The sequence below is a fragment of the Tiliqua scincoides genome, chromosome 1, assembly GCF_035046505.1.
Source record: "Tiliqua scincoides isolate rTilSci1 chromosome 1, rTilSci1.hap2, whole genome shotgun sequence".
In the NCBI taxonomy this organism is placed as follows: domain Eukaryota; kingdom Metazoa; phylum Chordata; class Lepidosauria; order Squamata; family Scincidae; genus Tiliqua; species Tiliqua scincoides.
The window spans coordinates 144,020,961-144,044,316 of NC_089821.1; the positions used below are offsets into that span (position 1 = coordinate 144,020,961).

At 43.9% G+C, this 23,356-nt stretch overlaps 1 protein-coding gene across 3 annotated transcripts in view; it reads right to left on the reverse strand.

The window, feature by feature from the left end:
• MACROD2 (mono-ADP ribosylhydrolase 2) overlaps positions 1-23,356 on the reverse strand; it is a 1,146,647-nt gene that overhangs the window by 114,399 nt on the left and 1,008,892 nt on the right. For all 3 annotated transcript variants that reach the window (XM_066609514.1, XM_066609523.1, XM_066609505.1), the window contains exon 9: positions 19,919-20,000. In XM_066609514.1, coding sequence (XP_066465611.1) covers positions 19,919-20,000 — 82 coding nt within the window. The remainder of the gene's footprint in view (positions 1-19,918; positions 20,001-23,356) is intronic.

Below are 23,356 nucleotides of genomic sequence, written 5' to 3' on the forward strand. Positions count from 1 at the left end.
ACAAAGGAAAAAGGGCTAAGCAGAAGATACACCATCAGGTCTATAGGCTCCTACAAATTTACAAGCACCTTATTAGCAGCCAAGAAGCGCTCACATGAAGTTACTCAGGAGATATGACTACCTGGAGGTTGGAGTACTCTTCAGTAAAAATAATCGCTTCTTTGGTTTGTGAGCACTGGTGATTTTGATACCACTTTTGATCCCTCTTTGGAGGATTGTACTGTCACAAGAATTTACAAAATCCAGCATTTTGAGGATGTGACCCAAATTATACACTACATTATGCATAGCATTAAAGCTGATGTGCTTAATTTTTTTGTAATATAGGCACTTCTTGAGATAGCAATAGATTGGCCTGCAGCATTGGGTGGTTTCAATCCTTTGACCCACCATAATCCCAATTCAGATCACTTCCTGAAAATGTTCCCTGGGAGGAACATTGTCATTGACACCAAGGGAACTTTCCACCCAGGGCAATAGCAGAGTCCCCAGTCTGGGTTGAGACTATAACAGGAAAAGAGGTTAAAGCTGTGTCCCTACACCATGGTTCCAAGATGGATTACCTCCAGACACAGTTCCTATTCATAAAATTTAAGCAGCTCTAAAGTTCATTTTCTGTGTAACAAAGTTCATTTTCTGTTTCCTGCTGCTCTCAGGCTCTCTTTGGGGCTGCTTGCCTGGGTATAAGCTTTTCGCTTATAGCATTTGTACAAGTAAGAGAACTTATCACTTCTCACAGATGTAATCTACCTAAACAAAAGTAATGGGGTGTGGAGGATAACACGTTCTGGCACCTTTCTAGAACCCTGTGCATGTTAAAAATAAGGGTAATTGGTATAGGAGAACATTTAACTACACTGTAGATTGATACCTTTAAGTTGCAAAAAGAATGTTTTGCTTTCTCATCCCATTCCTGGCTTTTTGCCCTTTTAATTTAATTTCTTTCTATACACCATATTTGCTTTATTAATACATTTTCTGTATAGTGCTTAAGCACAGTAAAAGGTGACAATCCCGTTTTCAATTTACATATGTTCATCAGTGTTAAACATGAAAACAGTTCCCTAGCATAATGTATGCTACTGTTTGGTTTTGCAGAATGAACTGCCATCAGAATTTTTGGCCTTATTTTTCGGTAAAAATCTGTTAAGATAAATAGTATAAGAAGGTAGATGGCTATATCAGCATTTCAATTGATGCCTATTGCCAATATAGGTATAATTAAGGGGCCTGCTATCCTAAAGTACTACAGTACTTTGATATCATATTCTGATGTAACACTGGTTCTCACACATTTAGCACTGGGACTCACTATGTAGAATGAGAATCTGTCAGGACCCACCGGAAATGATGCCTTGACCAGAAGTTACATCATCAAGCAAGAAAATTTTAAACTATCCTAGGCTGCAATCCTACCCATACTTACTGAGGAATAAGTCCCATTGACTATCAGTGTTAAAAGAATATACATAGTAGCTTGTTAAAATGTTTTTAATATGTTTTTTATCTACTATTGTGCTAATTTATGTTTTTAAACCTCTTTTTTACATGTTGTTAGCCGCCCTGGGGCCCTTTCAGGGAGAAGGGTGGGATACAAATAAAGTTTATTATTATTATTATTATTATTATTATTATTATTATTAAAAATACAAGTCTGTAACATTTCCCCAACTGCAGTCACACACCGTGGTAGCATCAAATCTCATCTATGAAAAATAAAATATTGAAATGAATGGGAACCACCTGAAATTGGCTCGTGACCCACATAGTGGGTCTCAACCCACAGTTTGAGAAACAACTTGTAACATTATCAAAGTAATGCAACTTGGAAGATGAGAATAGCTGATTCAGAAGTAATACCAAACCTTGGGCTGTTGTTAGAGAAACAAGCATCAGGTTCACACACTCTATTCTCTACTTGCACATTCGTATTCCTTCCCTGAAATTCTCTGTAATGGCAATTTCATAATTTGCTGTTACACCCAATCTGTGCAAACTACAATTCCTACAAACCAGTATCAAAACCATGGTTTGATCATGGTCTGCAGACTATGGCTTGTTTTTGGGTGTACGTCACAACTTCTATGAAAAAGGAAGTCAAGGAAAGTACCATATTTTTCGCTCCATAAGATGCACTTTTCCCCCCCAAAAAGTTGGGGGAAATGTGTGTGCGTCTTATGGAGTGAATACTGCACAAAAAAAAAAAAACTCCGCCCCCTGCCCCGCTCGCTCTGCTCGGCTTCCCCAGGCAGTCAGAGGCTGAGCTGGGGGGGGCTCCTGCCTTCCCTCAGCGCCCGCGCGGACTGTGGCAGCGCCGGATGGAGCGCAAGGGCGATGAGCAGGGCTCCAAGGCACCGCAGCCCGTGTCTACTCAGAAGTAAGTCTCAGAGTCACTGGGGCTCACTCCCAGGAAAGCATGGGTGGGGTGGCAGTCTCGCTGCCCAATCCTGTGCATGCCTACTCTGAAGTAAGTCCCATTAGAGTCAGGGGGGCTTACTCCCAGGAAAGCCTCTCCCCCCCCAAGCCTGGAGCATCACAACTTCTCTGCAACACAAACACTCTCCCCCCTCTCTCACACACACAGGCTGCCCCCTTCTCTTACACACACAGATGCTCTGCCCCCCCACACACTCATACAGCAGAGGAGGGGCACTTTCACTCACCTCATCCAGCATCTGATTGTAAGCCCCCCCATCACAAAGAAAAAACTGTCTCCTTGGTCAGAATGCCAGTGTTTGCTTATTGCACAAGCCCCAGGCAAGGCTCAGTTCTCACCATAAATCCAAAGGTTTGTTGTGTCTTGAGAATTCAAGTTGTGGTTGGACTTTCCACTTGTTCATTTGTATTGTATTGTATGGGAACTGGCGAGGAGGTAGGTGTGGTGTCAGCAGTGGCCCCTTTAAGGGTAAGGACTGGACATCCAGCAGAGTGTGCTGCACAGCTGCAGCCACTGGAAGGCCCTCAGGGATATAAGGAGTACCTGAGGCAGAAAGGGTTTGTGGGTTTTGAAGGAGTGCAGGTTGGAGAGAAGACTTTATTGAATTTGGAATCTGACTGGACTTGGATACCCTGATGGATTTGAATGACCTACCTAGAACCTGGCCTTGGACTGTAATTTGGCTTATTGGCTCTGGACTCTGATTTGGCAACTCTGATTGATGGGACTGATTTACTTGGCATCTGTGGACTGGAACTGGACTCACTTTTGCTTGCTGCACTGGTGAGTTGCACAAGGGGGACTGATCAGCCTTAAGCGGGCACAAGGCCCAGTGGATTGGAATTTGGCAGAACATCATTGTAGCAGAAAGATAATGTGATCCCCTATTTGTGTGCACCTGCTTTTGTGAGCTTTATAAATTCTGAGTTCTTGGGGTTTCCAGAAAACTAGAGTACTCAAACCTTTAAGTCTCTCCATTTGTTAATGACAGTGATAATGGTTCTTAATGCCACTGTTGACTGCTGTTCACTTTACATGGTTCAAATGTTGTTCTGTTATAGTTTATTAAATATTTTATTACACTACTTGGTTCAGAATATTTTTTTCCTGTTTTCCTCCTCTAAAAACTAGGTGTGTCTCATGGTCAGGTGCGTCTTATGGAGCGAAAAATACGGTAGTTCATGTAATGTTATATTTATCACCTTTCTTCAAGGAGCTTGAGGTGGTTTAAATCTGTTCACACAACAACTTCACGAGTTAAATTATGCTGAAAGATAGTGACTGGCCTTAGGTAACCCAGGAAGCTTCATGGCTGAGTGAATCTGGATCTTCCAGGTCTAAGTCCAACTCCAGATCCATGACACCATCCTGCCTCTATATCTGAATATCTTAATTCAGTCATTTGTCTGTCCCTTTAACCATGGTTGTAAACCATGTTTTAAAAGTTAAAAAATCTTGTTAAAGGAGAAAGTCAATATTCTAGAGGAGTTCATAGGGTGTAGTTTTAATTTTTTGGAAATGAAATATTCTGTGATCCAGTTATGCTTGTTGATTCAGTCCTTTGTGATTTCAACTAATTCATGTATATTTAACAAGAACCAGTCCAGCCAAAGATGTTCACATTACTGGCATCTCTTCTCATTGTGAGTGTGTCGGGTTGTCTGACAGGGAATTTGGAATGTGTGTCACACTGTTACACAAAGCTCACTATTTTAATAGTAGAAACATTGTCCCATTGCGCATAATATCCAACAAAATCTCTTCCACTCAAGTAGGCTTAGGATGCAATTCTACACACACTTTCTTAAGAGTAAGCTCCACTGAATACAATGAGTAGACTCGCATTGGATTGGATTGTTACTGCTTCCAGCAGTAATATGCAAGGGCTATAGATAAAACGAACTCTGAAATGTCCTCTCAAACTACTTATCCTTAACCAAATAAATTATTTCAACTTAACAAATGCACTAGACTCTGTACTAAGTGGGAAATGCTCCTGTTTTGATATCCCTGACACCAGAAAAGAAGACGAGCAGCTGCTCCTTGAGCTGCCAGATCTCATCTTTCATCTACTTTTCCAACACTTGTTTTGTCTTTCTTCAGTTTCTTTTTCATCTCTCTTCCCCTCCTTCAGTCACAGTTATCTTGTTTCTGCCCATTTAATTCCCATCAATTCCCAGATGTCTCTTCTTTCATTCCCACCTTAGTGTTCTATCCTACTTTATCTCCGTTATGTGTACAGTAGTCAGATGTTTGTGTGCAAATGTTTGGAGATAGATGCTTGAAGTGTTTGATACAAGGTGCTCAAATTAGCAGCCTGGTAAATGCACTTACATTAACAAAGGGTTGTACAAGAGGAGCAAAGGAATTGTCATGACTTCTAGTCTATCACAGATACCTTCTTTTAAAAAATGTGCACTCACAATTCGTTGAAAACCATGATAAAATCTTATTAAATCTTATGCTTTGCAGACTTTTCAACTTTAGCCAGCTACTTTGTAACTTATAGCTTAAGTCAAGCTATACATGACAGCAGACTACTAAAAACAAAACAAATACCTATGTTAAATCATGTGTCCAAACCCTTATCAGCACAGATCTTGTTGCTCCATGTTTATCCTTTATGTGGCCCACCATGGAATTTTACCATGTGATTATAGAATGCCTCATGCAATTCTGCACCCATTCAATAATGACAAGACTGAAGTTTAAATTATGATTCCATTTCACAACTTCTGTTTGATAGGACAGAATCACAGCTACTTATCAACTAACTCCAAATTATGATCATAAATAGAATTTGGGGCAAGATAAATATTGGGGTGCCTATTTTATATCTGGCTGACTTTTTTCATCAAACAAGATTCTATTCTGCACACAATTATGCACTAATTTAAGCACTACAATATGGGTACAAACCATCATTACAAACCATTACATCCATCCATTTGTAACCATCCATTTGTAACCATCATTACAAACCATCATCACAAACCACATGTGGCAGAGTACTTGGGTGTTTTTTGCAGTGGGCATGAGTGCAGAAAATAAGCAGGCAGCCAGGTTCCCAAGAGCAGCATAATTCAACCAAGGACAATTTTCCACTGAATACAAATAGTGGCTGGGTGGGAGTGGAGAGATTTTAGTCCCGGCCACAGTGTCGGGATAAAGGGTTAAAACTCATCTGAGTTTGATCATAGTCCAAGTCCTGAAACCCCCCCCCTCACACACACACACACACACACACACACATCCAACAGCTGCTGTATTCAAAACTCAAACAGACATGGGCAAGCAGTGTGATCAATAAGTCTAGTATAGTCCCAGGTACCTGTTCAAATGCACAGGGGCAACCCAATCCTGAGCTTCAGCACCCAGCTTTGGCGGCACCAAGAACAGCTGCTGCTGGATCCTGTGTGTCCCAGGCTACCTTGGGCAGCACCTCAGGAGAAGGGGGCTTTTCGTCCCCTTCTCCCCAGTAAGGTAAGCCCCGCAGTGGGGCTACTCACTTTACTTACAAGTAAAGGCATTCGAGTAGGAGGCTGACCCCTGCAGGAACGCCTTGGACCCGGTAGAGCAGAACTCCATGGACCCGCCTCCCTCCCTCCCTCCCTCCCAGCACGCCTTCCACCCACCCCCCTCCCCGCCACTCGCCTCCCCATCAAGCCTCCCCCTGCCCTCTCTCCGCCCCCCGCCAGCCTCCCCCATCCCTGGAACACCTCCTCCCCACCCCCTCTCCACCCCTGCTTACCATGTCACAGCTCGGCAGTCTCTAAGACCACCAAGCCACGGAGGCTGGGCGCCCACCCTGAACTAGCCCGGCACTAGCCCAGAAGGTAGCCCAGGGGTGAGGCTCGCAGATGTATGCAGTACGCAGCACCCAGCCCAGGATTGGGCTCTAAGGAGCTCAGAATAATCTAAATTGGCTTAATATCTGGACTGAGAAAATAAAAGGATAGCTGGCAATGGGCACATCCTTTCCAGATCACAGAATAATTAACCTGAGTTAATTGTTGAACCTGAGCTAAAGAAGTAAAACTGCAGCACTTGCTGCCCAACAACCATATTCAGCCCACAGATTAGCATAATCTGCCCCGCAAATCAGAGGTTCCCTGTGCCACATCTGCCAGTGTTAGTAGCATGTTGGGTATGTTTGGGCAAAGAGGAAGATGAGCTGAAAAACACACAATTGTGGAAGCCTTGTGCAGGAAGCATCCACAATCTGCACATTTGAAGACATCAATAGTTGTCCATAATACAGAACACCTCATGAAAGAAAGAACAAAGAAAAATGTTGCATCTCTTTTCTGGCAATGTTCAAATGCCCATAAGGTAAATATTTTAGATAAATCTGTAACAGACCAAAGAAAGCAACACAATGCCCTACTTCAACCTATCCTGCCTTCCATGACCTTTCTAATATAGATGCAGGTCCAATTTAGTCAGACTTCCGGTGACAGGTTTTTGTTTTGTTTTTGTTTTTAAATAAAAAGCAACACTTCTTTGTGCTTACTGTACTGCACTTCTAAACCTCCTCATCCATGCAGTTATTTTTCCTAGGTTGCCTAGTTACAGCATCCTAACACTTTTTGTCTCATTAAATGCAAAGTCCGTTTTGCAGCTTTTTGAAGCTATTCCAAAAGAGAAATTCTTAGTAGTCAGTTCCTATGAAGTTCAACACCTTTTTCTTATTTCACGGATGAGAAGGCACTCTTTTATATTCCAGATTGCTCCATGCACAGTGGGATACATGCAAGGTGATCAATCTTACCGTTCATATGCAATATGAAGCTTCGATGCCATAAGTATCCAAACAAAACAAAATTGCTTCACTAGATCTAGATCTGGTATCAAAGACCCCACAGTTTAAAAAATTGAAGTTGCTTTTAGTTTCTTTTCCCATTAACATTCAAGTAACAAAAGGAATGTGCCAGTGACATGCAGGCCTTGCACTCAGCAACCCCCTTATTGTTGAGAAACCACAAGGTCACCACATGTTCACAGTGGAGTTGCAACTGTTTTGTGTTCTTCCTGAATCTGTGTTATGGAACTTGTAAGAGGGGAGGGAGCAAATGGCTTAAGAGCTGAAGGTTGCTGCAGGAATTACAGGAAGAGGAAGCTGGGGGGAAATATGTTCTTCCATGTCTCTCTTTTACAGCATTCCAACAGAGGCATATAGTGACAAAAGTCATTGTATTGGAATTGTGGAAGATCTGCCAAGGAGGTAGATGTGGTATCAGCAGTGGCCCCTTTAAGGGTAAGGGCCGGGCTTCCAGGGAGTGTGCTGCACAGCTGCAGCCACTTGAAGGCAATAGGGCCCTCAGGGATTAAAGGAGCACCTGAAGCAGGAAGGGGGGTGGGTAGCAGAAGGAGGAAAACTTGAGGAAGGGGAGAGTGGGTGAATGGACTTTGGAGATTGCTGGAACAGACTGCTGGAGACACTGGAGTTTGGTGTGTGGCTGCCTTTGCCAAGACCTGCTGAGGACCAAGGGGCTGCTGTAGTGGTGGGAGGCTGCTGGCAGGAGAGAGGACCTCTGCAGGTTGAACAGGCAGGCTACCCTGAAGGTGGGGTGTAGCAGGACTGCAAGGCAGAACTAGGGCCATTCTTGGGTAAAAAAGGGGTGCTAATTAGCTAAAAGTGGGCATAATTCTACAGGCAGAGCTTGGACTGGGAATCTGGCAGAACAGTCATTACCTCTTTCTTTCAGTGCAATCCTATGTATGTCTACTCTGAAGTAGGTTCCATTATGCTCAATGGGGATTGCTCCCTGGAAAGTGTGAACAGGATTGTATCTCTCAATGGAGATTTACTCCAATGAAATTAAAAGGAAATTACAGCACACATGTACAGAATCCTCTAGACATGTTTAATATTCAGTGAGATTCTGCCTTGTGTGCAGCACTCTCTCACTCAGTGCTCTGGCACAAATGGATGAACAGGGCCAGCATCTGTCTCCATGCCTAGCAACTATTTTCATTCTTACATGTAAAGCTATTTTGCATCAGATGACTGATGGGGAATAACATTTGCTAGGGCTGAGTGAATCTAGCCTTGGGGATTTTTGCAAATCAAAAATGGGTAATACACTTACTCGACAAAGATCTAAATGTAAATTCAGGATCTCTTTGTATACACTGTCAAACAGTTCATTCAACAGGATATTTTTATTTGGTTGTCTGTTCCTTATAAAACAAAAATAAATGTTTGAGAGTAGAAGAGTGAAAGAATTGGAAGGAGGCAGTTGTGTGGGTTAAACTCTGGAGTTATTGTGACTACTGTGACTATTGTGATTTCCTGGAGAGAGAAAGAAGTGTGAGTTTTGCCTTTTACAGAGTATGCCTTTTGCCAAGTGTGAGTTTTGCCTTTTACAGAGTATGTTTTTTATTGGTGTTACCAATATATTTGTGTTACCCCTTTAATTATTGACTAAGGGCTAACTGAAAGATTGCTCCTGCTAGCAATTCCCATGTCTGCATAGCTGTGCAAATATACCAAATAAACTGGTTGCTTTCTCATAAAATTATGTACTCCAAATCTGGGCTTCAAATATTTTGACTGTAATCCAGCAAGTTCTCATAGAACACAGGCAGCATTTTCCCAATGTGGGTTATGGCTGGCTGGTGTTAGTCATTCTTAGTGTTTGCCGTCCTACAGTAGAACTGGCTGTATACTCAATTCCCCTAGAATAATGGTACTCAAATTTACTGCTGTCATGGTGAGCTCTCATGGTGCACCATTGCCCTGCTTTACCGAGCACCGCCATCTTGAATCATGTGAGTCTCACCAATCTCGTGATCTTGCGTGATTCAAGATGGTAGTACACAGGACAGCAAGTAAGAGGAGGTAACCAGGGACATCTCACGATGCCTCTGTGAGTTTGCTACAGCAAACTGATTGGGAACCACTGTCCTAGAGTACAGCTTTAACGACCATACACAACAGAGAGAAATATCATATTTCAGTGGCTTTCAAACTGGGGTGTTTCGACACCCCAGTCTAAGGTCTCTGCCCCCTTAAGGGGCAGGGCAGGGAAGAGGCAGCAACGCGATCCCCAGGATTGTGGCACTAAAGGGGGCTGCAGGGACTGGGATGCACTCACCAGTCCCTGCAGCAGGCTGTGGGGGGTGTGTGTGCAGGGAGCCCTGTGGGAGGGTGTGCAGGGTTCCCCAGCTCATCAGAAGTTAAAGTGGAATGAACGCGCTCCACCTCTGGTTTTGCTGGGGATCCTGGGGATTGCGTAGCAGCCTTCCCCCTGCCCCCACCAAACTGCAGTTACCAAGACAAAACCGCTGCCATATTTTATAGGTACTGGGTGAGGGACTTGCTCAAAGGAAAGATCTAATTGAAAAATCAAACATTTAGAGCAATGTTTCTCAAACTGTGGGTCGGGACCCACTAGGTGGGTTGTGAACCAATTTCAGGTGGGTCCCCATTCATTTTAATATTTTATTTTTAATAGATTAGACTTGATGCTGCCATGGTATGTGACTGCATTTGGGGAAATGTTACAGACCTGTACTTTTAGCAAGCTACTATGTATATACTTTTAACAATGATAGTCAATGGGACTTACTCCTGGGTAAGTGTGGGTAGGACTGCAGCCTAGGATTGTAAAAAATTTTCCTGCTTGATAATGTCACTTCTGGTCATGACATCACTTCCGGTGGGTCCCAACAGATTTCATTCTAAAACGTAGGTCCCAGTGCTAAATGTATGAGAACCACTGATTTACAGAACAGCATGAATTCCCTACCAGGACTGGGCATAATGTGAAGGTGCCTTCCTGGGAATGGAAAGGAACCAAGATTAGCTAATGCTAAAGGCACAGTGCTGTTAATTGTGACACTTACCAAAGACATGCTTACCATCTTTGGTGTCCTTACCAAAGAAGGCAAGCATAATTTTCCCCCCATTGTTACTGCTGTCATCATCCCCTTTCAGACCTCTTCTGAGGCCCATTTGGAGAAGTTGAGGCCCTCGAAATTCTATGACTAGACATCATCATTCTTTTGAAATAAGGCCACTTAAGAAAAACTGTGTGCATCCATGAGATGGTAGGAGCCAGTTCCTCCCACCATAGATATTTATTAGATTACACAAATGGCTTTACCGTTAGGCTAGACTAGAGTATTCGACTAATTTTCTCTTTTTGCAGTTCTTTTGAAAAAATTTTCTTTATTTATTCTCAAGTTATACGACCTTTCCCCTATTATCTATATTCCATTTACTGCACAGCACGAGGGTGTGACATTAGCTGTGCTTTATTATCACTCCAATATCTGGAATGGGGTGGTTTTTTTTACCGGGGGGGGGGGTATTAATACATAGGGTTTGAAATAAGATCTATGTCGTGGGCACCATAAACCAATTCCTTTCCTAGCTATTCATGTCTGCATGTGTTTAAGGAGAGATATTTCTGAATCCACAGTTCACATTAAAAACCCTTTTCATATTGTAACCACTCTTTGAAGAAGCATTTCAGCATTCCTGTGAATATTAGGCTAGGGCCCTATCAATTCAGAAACCCAAGAAAGGAAGGAGTATTATTGCTGTTTAAATTGTCCCCCTTTCTCACTTTATGAACATGCACAATAGACGTAGCACTTCAACAATACAGCGCAACATTAATGAATCCCTCCTGAATATAATCTGAATGTTAGAAAGCTTTTGCCAGGAGCCAGCGCAGTGGCCCTGCTCTTTGACATGGAACCCTGCAACTACCATCCATTGTGCAAAGCTGCAGGTTCATCTAGAGATAGGGAATATCTTGACAGCACAGAATCATTGTAAGTGTCTTTATATGCAAATCACAGTGAAGAAGCTGAACAAAGGCAGCAATTCACAAAAGAGCTGAGCAAAAAGGGAAGACAAAATGGAATCATTTAGGAAATGTGTTCATTTTCCTCAGGTTTGTTATTACTTCTGTTTTTTAAAAAAATGCAAATTTCAGGCTGGTGAAAGCTGCTGGAGCAAAACCCCAGAGAACACAAGTTTTCAGTATTATTACAGAACAAGCAAATACCCTTATCAATGCCTGCATGCTGTACTAGAATTGTTAAAGAACTGTCATAATCTTTTTTCAAGTCCCTGAGTCCTCTGCTGGGTCTTTTTTTTCTTAACATTAAAATTTGAATTTGAAGGAAGGGATGAAGATGTGCAGAAAGAGACTGCACAAACCACAACTTCCATGGAGACCCTGATGTCACTATTGCTCAAGGACACAATAGTGTGCGATTGAGTTGCTATCATGAGACCTGATACAGGCTAAGCCTACAGGCTCATTGCAAATCTCAAAACCCTCTTGTGGAAAGGTCATGAAATATTCAGTTTGTCATCTGTCCCGTTTCCTCCCCTGCTGTCATAATGCACACTGTCCTTTCCAGGAGAGCTCACTTTTCTCCAGCCCCCCTCCCTTGGGCTACCTGCTTTTCATACCTTTGAATCACTGAATATCTGCGAGAAGTTGAGCAAGTGCAGATTCTTTCTGCTAAGAGCATATGAACTCTGATGAACTCCTATTGCATTTGGATACATGGTTTATTGCACTATTGATTCTCATGCTACACAAATCTGATAATCCTATTCAGTGTTCATGTGGTCTCTGACTGCTTTGCTGGAATACATGGGTTACAGTGGCATTGCTAGGGGTGTGTGGGGGTGCGGGCCACACTGGGTGACGTGCCAACATCACAGCATTAGGGGCCACCCTGTCATGCCATACACTGTTGGATGTAGAATTCCCAGTGGAGTGTAATGCAAAAAACAGAATTGAAATTGCTCCTTTTGCTAAAACGTTATGGCCAAAAAACCAGAAAGAAAAAATGCATGGAGCCCTATGGAAAGTGAAAGCCGTATCGCGCATTTAATTGTGAGTAGGCGTACTTGCCACACTCCATCGGAAAGGGCAGGTTGAGAGGAATCCAACGACACCAGAATGGTCCCGATCCAATGAATGCAGCCCAAAAAAAAAACACCCGAGGAGGTCCCTGCCTCCCTCCCAGTTGCATCTATTGAGCCCAAAATGAAGCCACGTGGCTGCATTTACTTGTTAGTAGGTGAACTTGCCTTAGTCTGTCAGAAAGGGCAGGCTGAGAGGACTCCAAGGACGTCAGAATGGTCCTCATCCAATGAATGCACCCCCCCAAATACACCAGAGAAGGTTCCTCCCTCCCAGCTGCGAGTCTATGGAGCGCTTTGGAAAGCAAACTCAGCCACATGGTCGCGTTAACTTGTGAGTAGGCAGATGTGCCTTAGCTGGTGGTCAGGTCAGGCAAAGGGGAATGTGAGGACACCAGAATGGTCCCGATCTGATGGAGCTGGAGTGTAACAAATGCTCCAGAAGGCAGCCTCCCCCCCCCCACTCAGGGGGACAAAAAAGAGGCTTAAACTGGTAAAGGGAATGTCTTCTATTTTGCACTTGAAAAGCCAGGCGGGTCTTTATTTCGATATGCCTGAAATAGAACTTTAAACTGGGCACTGGGGAGGGCTGGAAATCTCACTGATTCTTTTTGGGGGGTTGTTATTGCAGGCAGACTACAGAGTAAGCTCCATTGACCACTATGGGACTTACTTCTGAGTAGACATGCATAGGCTTGAGCTCACAGGCTGCAATCCTACCCACACTTTTCTGAGAGTAAGCCCCATTGACCACAATAGGATTTACTTCAGAGATTCACTTGGTGGAACAGAACTGGCTCTCCCTTATTTAATTATTTCTTTCATTTTAATTTAATTTATAATTATTTATTTTAATTTGCTTGATGACATCACTTCTGGCCATGACATCACTTCCAATGGGTCCTGGACAGATTATCATTCTAAAAAGTGCGTCCCAGTGCTAAAAGTTTGAGAACTGCTGCAATAAGGTGTTAGTAAGTTGACACTGGTGTGTGTGAGACTCTACAAGTTTTCAAAATCACTAAAATCAGAATTTGGAGGAATAATCCCATCATGTTATATATCAATCAATGCGTAATTTCATGCATAATGCAATGAAACAGACCACATTGAAATATCTGTGTTCTAACAAAAGGTACAGCCAAAAAACTGGTAGGGGCGAGGCAATGGTACATCACCACACCCACCACACTGCATGGGGTGACGCGCAGGCCTCCCGCAGCGGGTGACACAAATCCTAGTGACGCCACTGATGGGTTAAGCGGTAATTCAGACAGCTTTTATACACAAATTTGCAAACTGATATACAAATGAATTGTGGGGAAGGAGTTTACCAAGAATGAGTGCTTTATTCTTGTAGCATTTTCCCACTCTTTCCCTCCAAGCTTCACCAAATGAGGGCCAGTATTACGATATCTTAGAACAAAAGCTCTGAGCTCTCACTTGCATCTTCGCCTAGATTCCTGTCTGTTAATTACTAAATCTCCAGCAAGAATGGGGAAATTCAAAATCCTTTCTGCACTTTCTACCTTTGGAAAACACTGTTGGCATCAAAGCTACAGTTCTCGCTGTCTGCATTTGGCTATATGCTTTCATTTCGTTGTGACAATTGCACCACAAAAAACACTGTCTAGGGCAGAAGTGCAAAGCTATCCACAGATCTGGGTGGTATATTGTTACGCAGAAGCCAAGATGGATACGTAGACTTGCATGGAGCAGGTGCTGAAGGCTTGAGGCTGGCAACAAAATGCCCTGAATACATCACAACTACAAAGAGCTGAACAGCTGGCTCTAAATGATCCTGTTTCATGGCTAATTTGCGTACATGGGCGTACCAATGATCTGACCTTACAATGGCCTCCCTCTCCCTCATTCCTATGCTATAAAGAGCAAAGCTACATTCTAGTGTAATAATGAGACTTCTCTGGCTTTCGGAATACTGTAAGGCCACCGCAACAGATTCAAATACTCTGCCCAAATCATGGTCTCTCTCTGATTCTATTATCCTCAAAATCCCTTCAAAAGTATTCACGTTACTGAGGGTGGCCCACATTTCACCACATTTGTAGGACACTTTTAAATGTCCATTTTCCATTCATGCATTTTAATAATATGCCAAACAGGCTGACACGATGATTACGGAGGTCTTTTCCAGCTCTGACTAAAAGTGGCATATCTCTGGGCTAAATTACACGTTATGTCAAATGTGTAGTTTGGCCCTTGTGTGCGTAGCCTTTTTGGTTGTTTGTTAAGATATATCTTAGGAAGCCTATTCTGGATTGGGGGGGGGGATTTCCACCTAGGAGAAACAGCAGACACCAGGGGAGGGATTAGCAATCTATATCAGGACCATAGCAGAGGAAAACAGTTAAAGCCTTCCACTCCCCCTTTTGGTTCTAATCCAGAGAATCTCTCCAAAGTTGATTTTTTAGCCAAAAAGTTCCAACCATGCAATAGCCAAATCATGCATTTCTCTCATTTTTTGTTCCCCCCCCCACTTTCAAGCAAATTCATTTCTGTCTTGTCCTCTAGAAACACCCTCCGCTGAGTACTAATTACTCCATCTTTGTTTCTCCAAATTCCTTTAGCACAAGACACGTACTCAACCCATCTGATTCTTGTTCTCCAACTCTTTTTGACAAGCATTTGCCCTTCCTCCGTACAAATCCTCCGTACTCATAGGACTGTCTTCTGGCAACCTTGAAGATGTGCTTCCCTGTTTTATTTTGGTTGATCTGTTTGCTTATGCCCCTCCCATTAATCATTCTACTTCCCTTTCCTCATTAGACTTCTGTGATAATACCTTTCTCCCCGACTTGTGCCAACTCTTACTGCAACCAGTCTTTTTCTACTCCTGTAATACCTAATATAATGACTATCGGTGGTTTTGAGTACACCCCCTCCCCAGTAGCTTTTACAAGTTAATTACCTGGAAATTAAAGGATGCCTTAAATTAAGTGGTAGAAGAATCCTCTGCTAAGGAAAGTGATGGCAACTTCAGCTTTAAGGCATATACACAAGATCATACTTTTTATTATAAATTAATTAGTACTGAACTCACAATAATTAATGCAGTTCATTCTGACCTCAGTCACTGAAGCAGATTAGAATCACTACTTTATATAAACGGGGTTGAAAATGTATCCTTTGACTATGCTTTAACTGCACTGAGCATGTGTAGGAATGGAGGACTAGCTCATGTTTGGGGCGACGAATGTAAATGTTATGACCCTGTTCATGTGCCTTCGGATCTCACAGTAGTATGCCAACATGAGAGATGTAAACGATGTCTAAAGGAAGAGGTGGATGCTACAGAAGAAGTGTTTTGGCCACAATAAACAACTAGAGAGCTCACAGCAACAAAGAGTTCATACGAGGATTAAAGGGTTGATTTTCATTTGTGTTTACTCTGGCACTCTAGCACTCTGGCAGCAAAGCAGGTCTTAATCTTCTTTTATGGGCAAACTGACTTGGCAGTTATTCAGATTACTGAGTGTGCTGTTTCAGACAAATCTGCAGAATGTCTCCGTATACACAGGTCTCGCGTCCCTCCACACACACAGATGAGTACAAGCTATGTAGTCTGTATGGCTGGCTTTCTCCTTTCAGCACTGGAATGCCCCTGGGAAAAGGTAATCCTCCTCACATGGGAGGTCAGTTCCATGGGCCCACAGGACACATACGGGAAAGGAGAGTTGAAGACAACAATTGTTGTCTTTTGGGAATGAAACTCTTTCAATTATCTCCCCCACACAATGCGTTTGCTGGGATGGAGGTGCCTGGACAGCAGAATGTTTAACAGTGAAAGACTTCTGCCTCCAAACAGAAGAATACATCTCCTTATCTCTATTATGTGGGCCAAAGGCCTAAACCGGAGATGTCAAACATGAGGCCTGAGGGCTAGATGTTACCCCTGGAAGCTCTATCTGGTCCTCAAGGCTCTCCAAGCACCGCTATTAGCTGTTCTCCGCTGCTGAGCTGTGCTGGGGTGACATTGGGCCAGGCCTTTTGTGTGATTATTGAGCTTTCCCTTATCTTGAAAACATGAGAAATATTTTTTTTCTCTTCTCTATGCATATTTTCTCTGCTATCATTTGCAGCTAATGAGTTCCTAAGTGAAAAAGTGTTTATATCTGGTCATGACTTGCTGAATAACGTCACTTCTTGCTTTATGACATCACTTCCGGCCCTCAGCAGGCATGAATGCAATTCAGCCCACTGTATGAAACGGGTTTGACACCCTGGCCTAAAAAAACCTCTCCCTGCACTGGCCACATCTACATCTTCATTTGTGTAGTTCAGTGTTCAGCTGGAAGCACACCAAGCTGCAGTGTACACATGCTCCTTTCACTTGCTAGAGGACTTTTCATTGGAAGCCTGCAAGTACTGAACAGCATAAAACATGGAGACTGTTTTGAATAACAGAATATGACATTCCCACAGCGGGTCTGAGGATAGCTGGGTTGTGGTAAGGGCAATTCATTTCTTCGGAAGGACAGCTTCATCTGTGTGCTTTAATGGGGAATACAGCAGGGCTCCAGACCAAAGCAAGATAATTTTCTACATGTAAAGACTGAGATCAGGGGAAATGCCTGGGAAAAGGAGGACTGGAAGAGATCATTACTCTGCTCTCAGCTTCAAGGTGAATTATGTGTAATCCCCCTAAAATCCACAGTCTTCCCGTGGTGTCAAAGAAGGATTTAAAGGCTTTTTGAAGGAATCAGGAAAGGAGACAGAAAAGACTGTGATGGTTACCAGCATTTCATACTACAAAGTTAATATGCAAACAAGTTATGCAATAAGCATCTGTCAATCATTCGGGGAGTAAATGCTCATATATATCACTGCTGAAAAACAGCAGCTCTATCTCAGGATGTACAAGATCAGATACTTTTTTCCTCTGCCCAACAGTGTCTTCTAGAAAAAAAAGCAGGGCCAAATTAGGACTAAGTGTGTAACACAACCTGATGGGATCTTAATTTTATTTTTAAATAGTGGGGGAAGGGCATAAAATATAACAAAATCACAGCAGAGGAGTTTTCTCCTGCTTTGCCCTGCCGTGATTTTGATCCTAATCATGCCCTCCCATACACTATTTTTAGTTTGAAAAAAACTTTCACTGAAAGCCAATGGAAGTTTGATTCCCACAACTCATGGGGAAGAATTATCTGGAATCTAGACCAAAACTGTAATTGGGTAAATTGCTAAGGCTCCCTGCTAACCAACTCAGGGTCAGCTTTAAACCAACTGGACCAATTGGGCCCTGCACCTAATGGGACCCTGAGCTAGGATAATCTAATCTAGTCTTGGATGCAATTTTATATTAAAATGTGCTTAGATCCATTTGATTCATTAACTCACATGCACTTTTTAAACACACATTTTTATTGCTTTCCATTCTACCATAGAGATATGAAGTCTATAATAAATTTTATTTATATTTCTAAGATTCTACAGATCTTGGCTATGAACCTGGGGCCCCTGAAAAAAATGTTCCCAACTGGGCCCTGCAGCTTCTAAGGCCAGCCCTAACCCAGCTAGGGTTTCACCACATTTTGTGCCTGCTCTGCAAGCACTATTTATAAACAAAACTAAAAACACATTGGGCCATGCTACACAAACAGCTTAACATGTAGTTTGGCTCTTGGGCTGTTCTGTAAAAATGTCTAAACTGAGCCCTAGTGTGATAAAGGACAGGGATGGAAAAGGAGGAATTGCACCATTCCCACTAAAATGGAATATGCCTGGTACTGCCTTTTAGGAGACTTACAACCCAAACCTGAGCTGCCTGGGAGCATGGCTGCAGCAGCACTGAAAATGGCTGCTGCCGCATCCTGCGTGCCCAAGACAGCCATGGGTGGAACCTCGGGAGAAGGGGACTTTTGTCCCCTTCCCCCAGGTAAAGGGAGTAGCCTGGAAAAAGCTTTCATGTCAGGCGCGGAGCTTGATGGGGAGACTTTCCCCACTCCACTGGTTTCGCCTCCCTCCCTCCCCACTTCCTCCCCCCTGGCATGCCTTCTCCCCACCCCCCTCCAACGAACGTCTCCTCCCTGCCTCCCCCACCTTTCCGCTGCTCAGTGGTCCATGCGACCGCCAAGCGGCAGAGGCCAGGCACCTGCCCACCACTAGTCCAATGCCAGCCCGTGCTGGGCAAGCACGGCACTCGCCCGGTGTTAGTGTTTGACAGTGTGTGTCAGAGGTAAGCCAGCACACAGAGCTCAGGATTGGTCTCTAAGTCCCAAATCCTAACCAACTTTCCAGTACTGGCATAGCAGTGCCAATGGGGCATGTGCTGCATCCTGCAGTTGGGGGGCACTCACGGAGGCCGCCTCAAAGTAAGGGAATGTTTGCTTCCTTACCTAGGAGCTGCATTGCCTTTAGGTCAGTGTTTAAAAGTGGGTTAGGAATTGCGCCCTAAAAAGGATTATTTGGTTGTAGCTATAGTCCCTGAAGAATAATTTCCCATGTGCAATCATCAACACAGCAGTTATCTCATTTTTGTGACTGCATTCAGCAATTTTTGGAAGAAGAACATAGAGAGACACACAAATGTCTTTGCAAATCTTTGTTTGAATGCATTCATCTGACTCTGACTCTGCTGATCATGCAATGTAAGTAGCAGGATCGGAGCTTTGTTTTGCCCGACCAGGAGCACAAGAGCCTCCTCCCCTGAAAGGGGATTGGACAGGGGCTGGGAGCTGGGCAGGCCCAGAGGGTTCTTAGGGCACCAGCACCCAGCCCTCTTCCACTTTTGCACGTGGGCACGGTGCTGACACCAACCCACCATTCCTAGAGCAGTCTGAGTTTTACTGGTTGCCGTTTGGGGCTGGGTAGGAATTTTTTGCTGTCTGCCAAGATTGGCTGGTGGCAGCCAGTTTTTTTTGCCTACCCCAGACTGCTGGGGGTTAAGGGGTTCCCTTTTTCCTAATATCTGTGGTCACTTTATGGCAGGTGGTGTGGGGTAGAAGGCATGAGCTGGACTTTGGGGTGCACCTTCAGGCGGCATAGGCAGAGCAGAACCCATTTTCAATGCTCAGGGGCCCAGTGGCACGAGGGCATGGCCGGGCCCTGGCCGGGGCTGCAGGGCCACCTCAGAGGCTCAGCAGCTCGAGGTGGCTTTGCCGGCAGTCTGGCAGCCTCACCCCTTCAGGGGTGAAGACCTGGATAAGCTGCGCCTCCTGTAATGGGGCCTGGCTTGGAGTCGGGTGCATGCCCAGCCCGGGGGACAGATGCAATTCTGGTGCCTTCCAAGGGTCCGGCCTCCCCACCACAGGTGCTTTGCTGCCACAGCATCTGCAGGTCTCTCTGCCTCTTATACTATCTTACTTGGTAATAAAGTGGCCCTTTCTCCCAGCTCAGTTGTCTCAAGTGTTCATTGGGGGGTGCACAAACAATGCTCACACCCACTTGACATTAGTTAATATATGATTTTTATATGATTGGACATTGCTGGTATTTTCCATAGGAAAATTATGGAAGTGCAATAAATAGAAACACACATGCACACACACACAGCCTTATCAGCGGACAATATCTGAGGGAAAATATATTTCTTTTTGAAAGAAACAAGTATAAGAACATACCTGTGGGGAAGAATTCATTCATTTTTTTCTTGTAAATTTTGTAGTCAACCTCCAAAAATACACAAAAAATCACACGATCCATCTGTATGGAAAGAAGTAGTGACATTTCAGGTTTTTTTTTTAAAAAGAGTTTTTCATATTACTACAATGCAAGAGTCTGTCCAGCATCCAAGCTAGTGACAATAGGTTGAATTTATTGAGCTCTTCTTTAGGGTGGTTTTATTTGTATGCAACTTTCTTATATTGAAGTCAACAGATTCCCCCCCCACACACACACACACAGGTGCGTCATTCACCACTATGGATATGAGGACATTGTGTAGTTACACAGAGAGCTACTATGTCACAGAAACAGAACTAGGATTGCTTCACTGGTATGCTTCTCCATATTTATTTTTTTTTAATGACAGCCTCTCCTATATGCTACTGGGCAATATGCTGGAGAAGAAACGTAGGCTTTGACATTGTAAGGGAACCTGTGGATCCAGAATCACTTACACAAAATGGTGCTTCTACTCTTGCACTCTTCTTTCCAATCCCTCCTCAAAGCCCTCCTCTTTGGTTTAACTCTAGTTCTTTTCCCTTCCTGTAATTAAGTCTAAGCATGGGCAACAGCACCTGCACATGTTTTTTCTGTAATCTTCACTCGTGGATTCCCTCCCTCCTATTTATTCCCCCTCTGTTGAAATGTGGATTGCAAACTCTTTGGGACAAGAGCCTGCCTTTTAGCTTATGCTACTCTGCAAAGTACAACACACATGGCTGGCAATGAACAAATAGATAAATAATGACAGGATTGCATGTGTAAACCTAGTTCGGTTCCGAGCATGTTGTTGACAGCCAACCATTTGTACAAACCAGCCTTAAGCATGATAGAAATGAGAGGAAGATATTCCAGCTGAGTACCAGGATCTAACATATGGTGGATGAGTCATAAGACAGACATCTGCCAGGTATACAATACAGTGAATGAGTGAAAGAAAGAACCCTTCTCCCACTGAAAAAGTGCTTCTGCCAAAATGTTTACTACTTTTGAAAGACTGGAAAAGCTTTTATGCCATCATTATTTATATAAACCTACCTACTCTTAATCTAGAAATGCTTCAGAAGCAAGAAAAAGAGCAGCAAAAGTCAGCCAGATGGCAGGCAGCACAAACAGTAAACAAAACAGTTCACACAGAAGAAAAAGTCAAGTAAAGCCAGCCATGAAAAAGGCACAAACAGTACCCAGCTACGAGTTATTAATAAGGATTCCCGGCAGACTATTCAACAGCAAATGGTTTATTGAATGCACTCTTCAAAAAAGAAGAAGAAAATGAATTTTAAAAAGAAAAACCATAAGCATTTCAGCTTCACCTTGACATCTGGGCAGTCATTAATCAGTGCTGGAACTGGTGATGCAGACTAGATATTCAGTAGCTAAGGAACATGGGCCACACTTCAGAGCTGCTGCTTTCTAAAAATTCCTGAAGAAGTGATTTACAATGTATACCTAAGCATTCCATGAGAGAGCTGCCAGGCAGGTCACTGGTGAGAGCCTGGGTTTCGAACCTGAGCAGGATCCCCAACCATGCTTTGGGTAAAGGAGACTGAGGGTGGGATGAACTGGGTACTGAAAGGAGAGCTGGCTAGGGGTGGCATATTCAAATTGTGTGGGTTTCCATTGTGGCATAGCCACTGCATTTGGCACCCAGGGTGGATAATTTTTTAATACCCCTCCTCTGTTTGTTAACATCCCCCTCTGTGACTGTTTGTTATCTGGTGTGCTCCCTGGGTTATCTGGTGTGCTCCCTGGAGCATTTGGTGGGCCGCTGTGAGATACAGGAAGCTGGACTAGATGGGCCTATGGCCTGATCCAGTGGGGCTGTTCTTATGTTCTTAAGAAGGGAAGAAGAGGCATCAAACAAACAGTTAAGTGAAATCATTGATTTAAAAAGCCAACCAGAAAAGTTTCAATGAAGGAAGGACCAACAGGCAAGTGACACGGGCAGCCCTGTATATTTCACTGTGTATGAGTAGAGGAGATCCTAGCAGCAAGCAAGAAGGGAGAGGCTGCTCGGATTAGCATCCCCTTACATCCTGCACACAGGATGCACTGCCCTCTGCCCCTCATTGTTTCACTAATAGGTTTCCATTTTGCAGGAAGAAAAGCAGGCAGAGTGCATTCTGCCAGCCAGTGTGCAATTCCATGGGATAGAAGGAGCATTCCACAGCTCTTGCCAAATTCCCCCCTCACTGCTTTTAATTTTCTCTCCATCTCCACTTGTTCCCACCCCTTTAACTTGTCACCTATCCATGGTGTAGTGAGTGCTCTCACAATGCTCTCCCTCTCTCCCACACTGTGGTGGAAGCAGAGCTTTAGAAATGGGCCAGCTAGCTGGGTCACTTCTAGTCAGGGTGTTTAGTGTGGAATTGTTCCACATTGCTTTCACCCTCTTTCTGGGCGGCTCACATCCATCTCTAATTTCTAAGTTAAGCCATCCCAGGAATTACTGGATTTTCCTCATTCATGAATGTGGTAGTTTAACTACAGGGAAAGTACAGGTGGACAATGGATGGATGACAACATTGTGGACCCACTAAGCTGGCAACCTTCAGTCTCGAAAGACTATGGTATCACGCTCTGAAAGGTGGTTCTGGCACAGCGTCTAGTGTGGCTGAAAAGGCCAATTCAGGAGTGACAATCCCTTCCACACTGGGAGCAAGAGCAGTCTGTCCCTGGTCTGTCTCCCTGGCTATGGGCCTTCCTTCTTTGCCTCTTTGCCTCAGACTGTTGGCCAAGTCTCTCTTCAAACTGGGAAAGGCCATGCTGCACAGCCTGCCTCCAAGCGGGCCTCTCAGAGGCCAGGGTTTCCCACTTGTTGAGGTCCACTCCTAAGGCCTTCAGATCCCTCTTGCAGATGTCCTTATATCGCAGCTGTGGTCTACCTGTAGGGCGCTTTCCTTGCAGGAGTTCTCCATAGAGGAGATCCTTTGGGATCCGGCCATCATCCATTCTCACGACATGACCGAGCCAACGCAGGCATCTCTGTTTCAGCAATGCATACATGCTAGGGATTCCAGCACGTTCCAGAACTGTGTTGTTTGGAACTTTGTCCTGCCAGGTGATGCCAAGAATGCGTCGGAGGCAGAGCATGTAGAAAGCATTCAGTTTCATCTCCTGTTGTAAGCGAAGAGTCCATGACTCGCTGCAGTACAGAAGTGTACTCAGGACGAAAGCTCTGTAGACCTGGATCTTGGTATGTTCCGTCAGCTTCTTGTTGGACCAGACTCTCTTGGTGAGTCTGGAAAACATGGTAGCTGCTTTACCGATGCGTTTGTTTAGCTTGGTATCGAGAGAAAGAGTGTCGGAGATCGTTGAGCCAAGGTACACAAAGTCATGGACAACCTCCAGTTCATGTGCAGAGATTGTAATGCAGGGAGGTGAGTTCACATCCT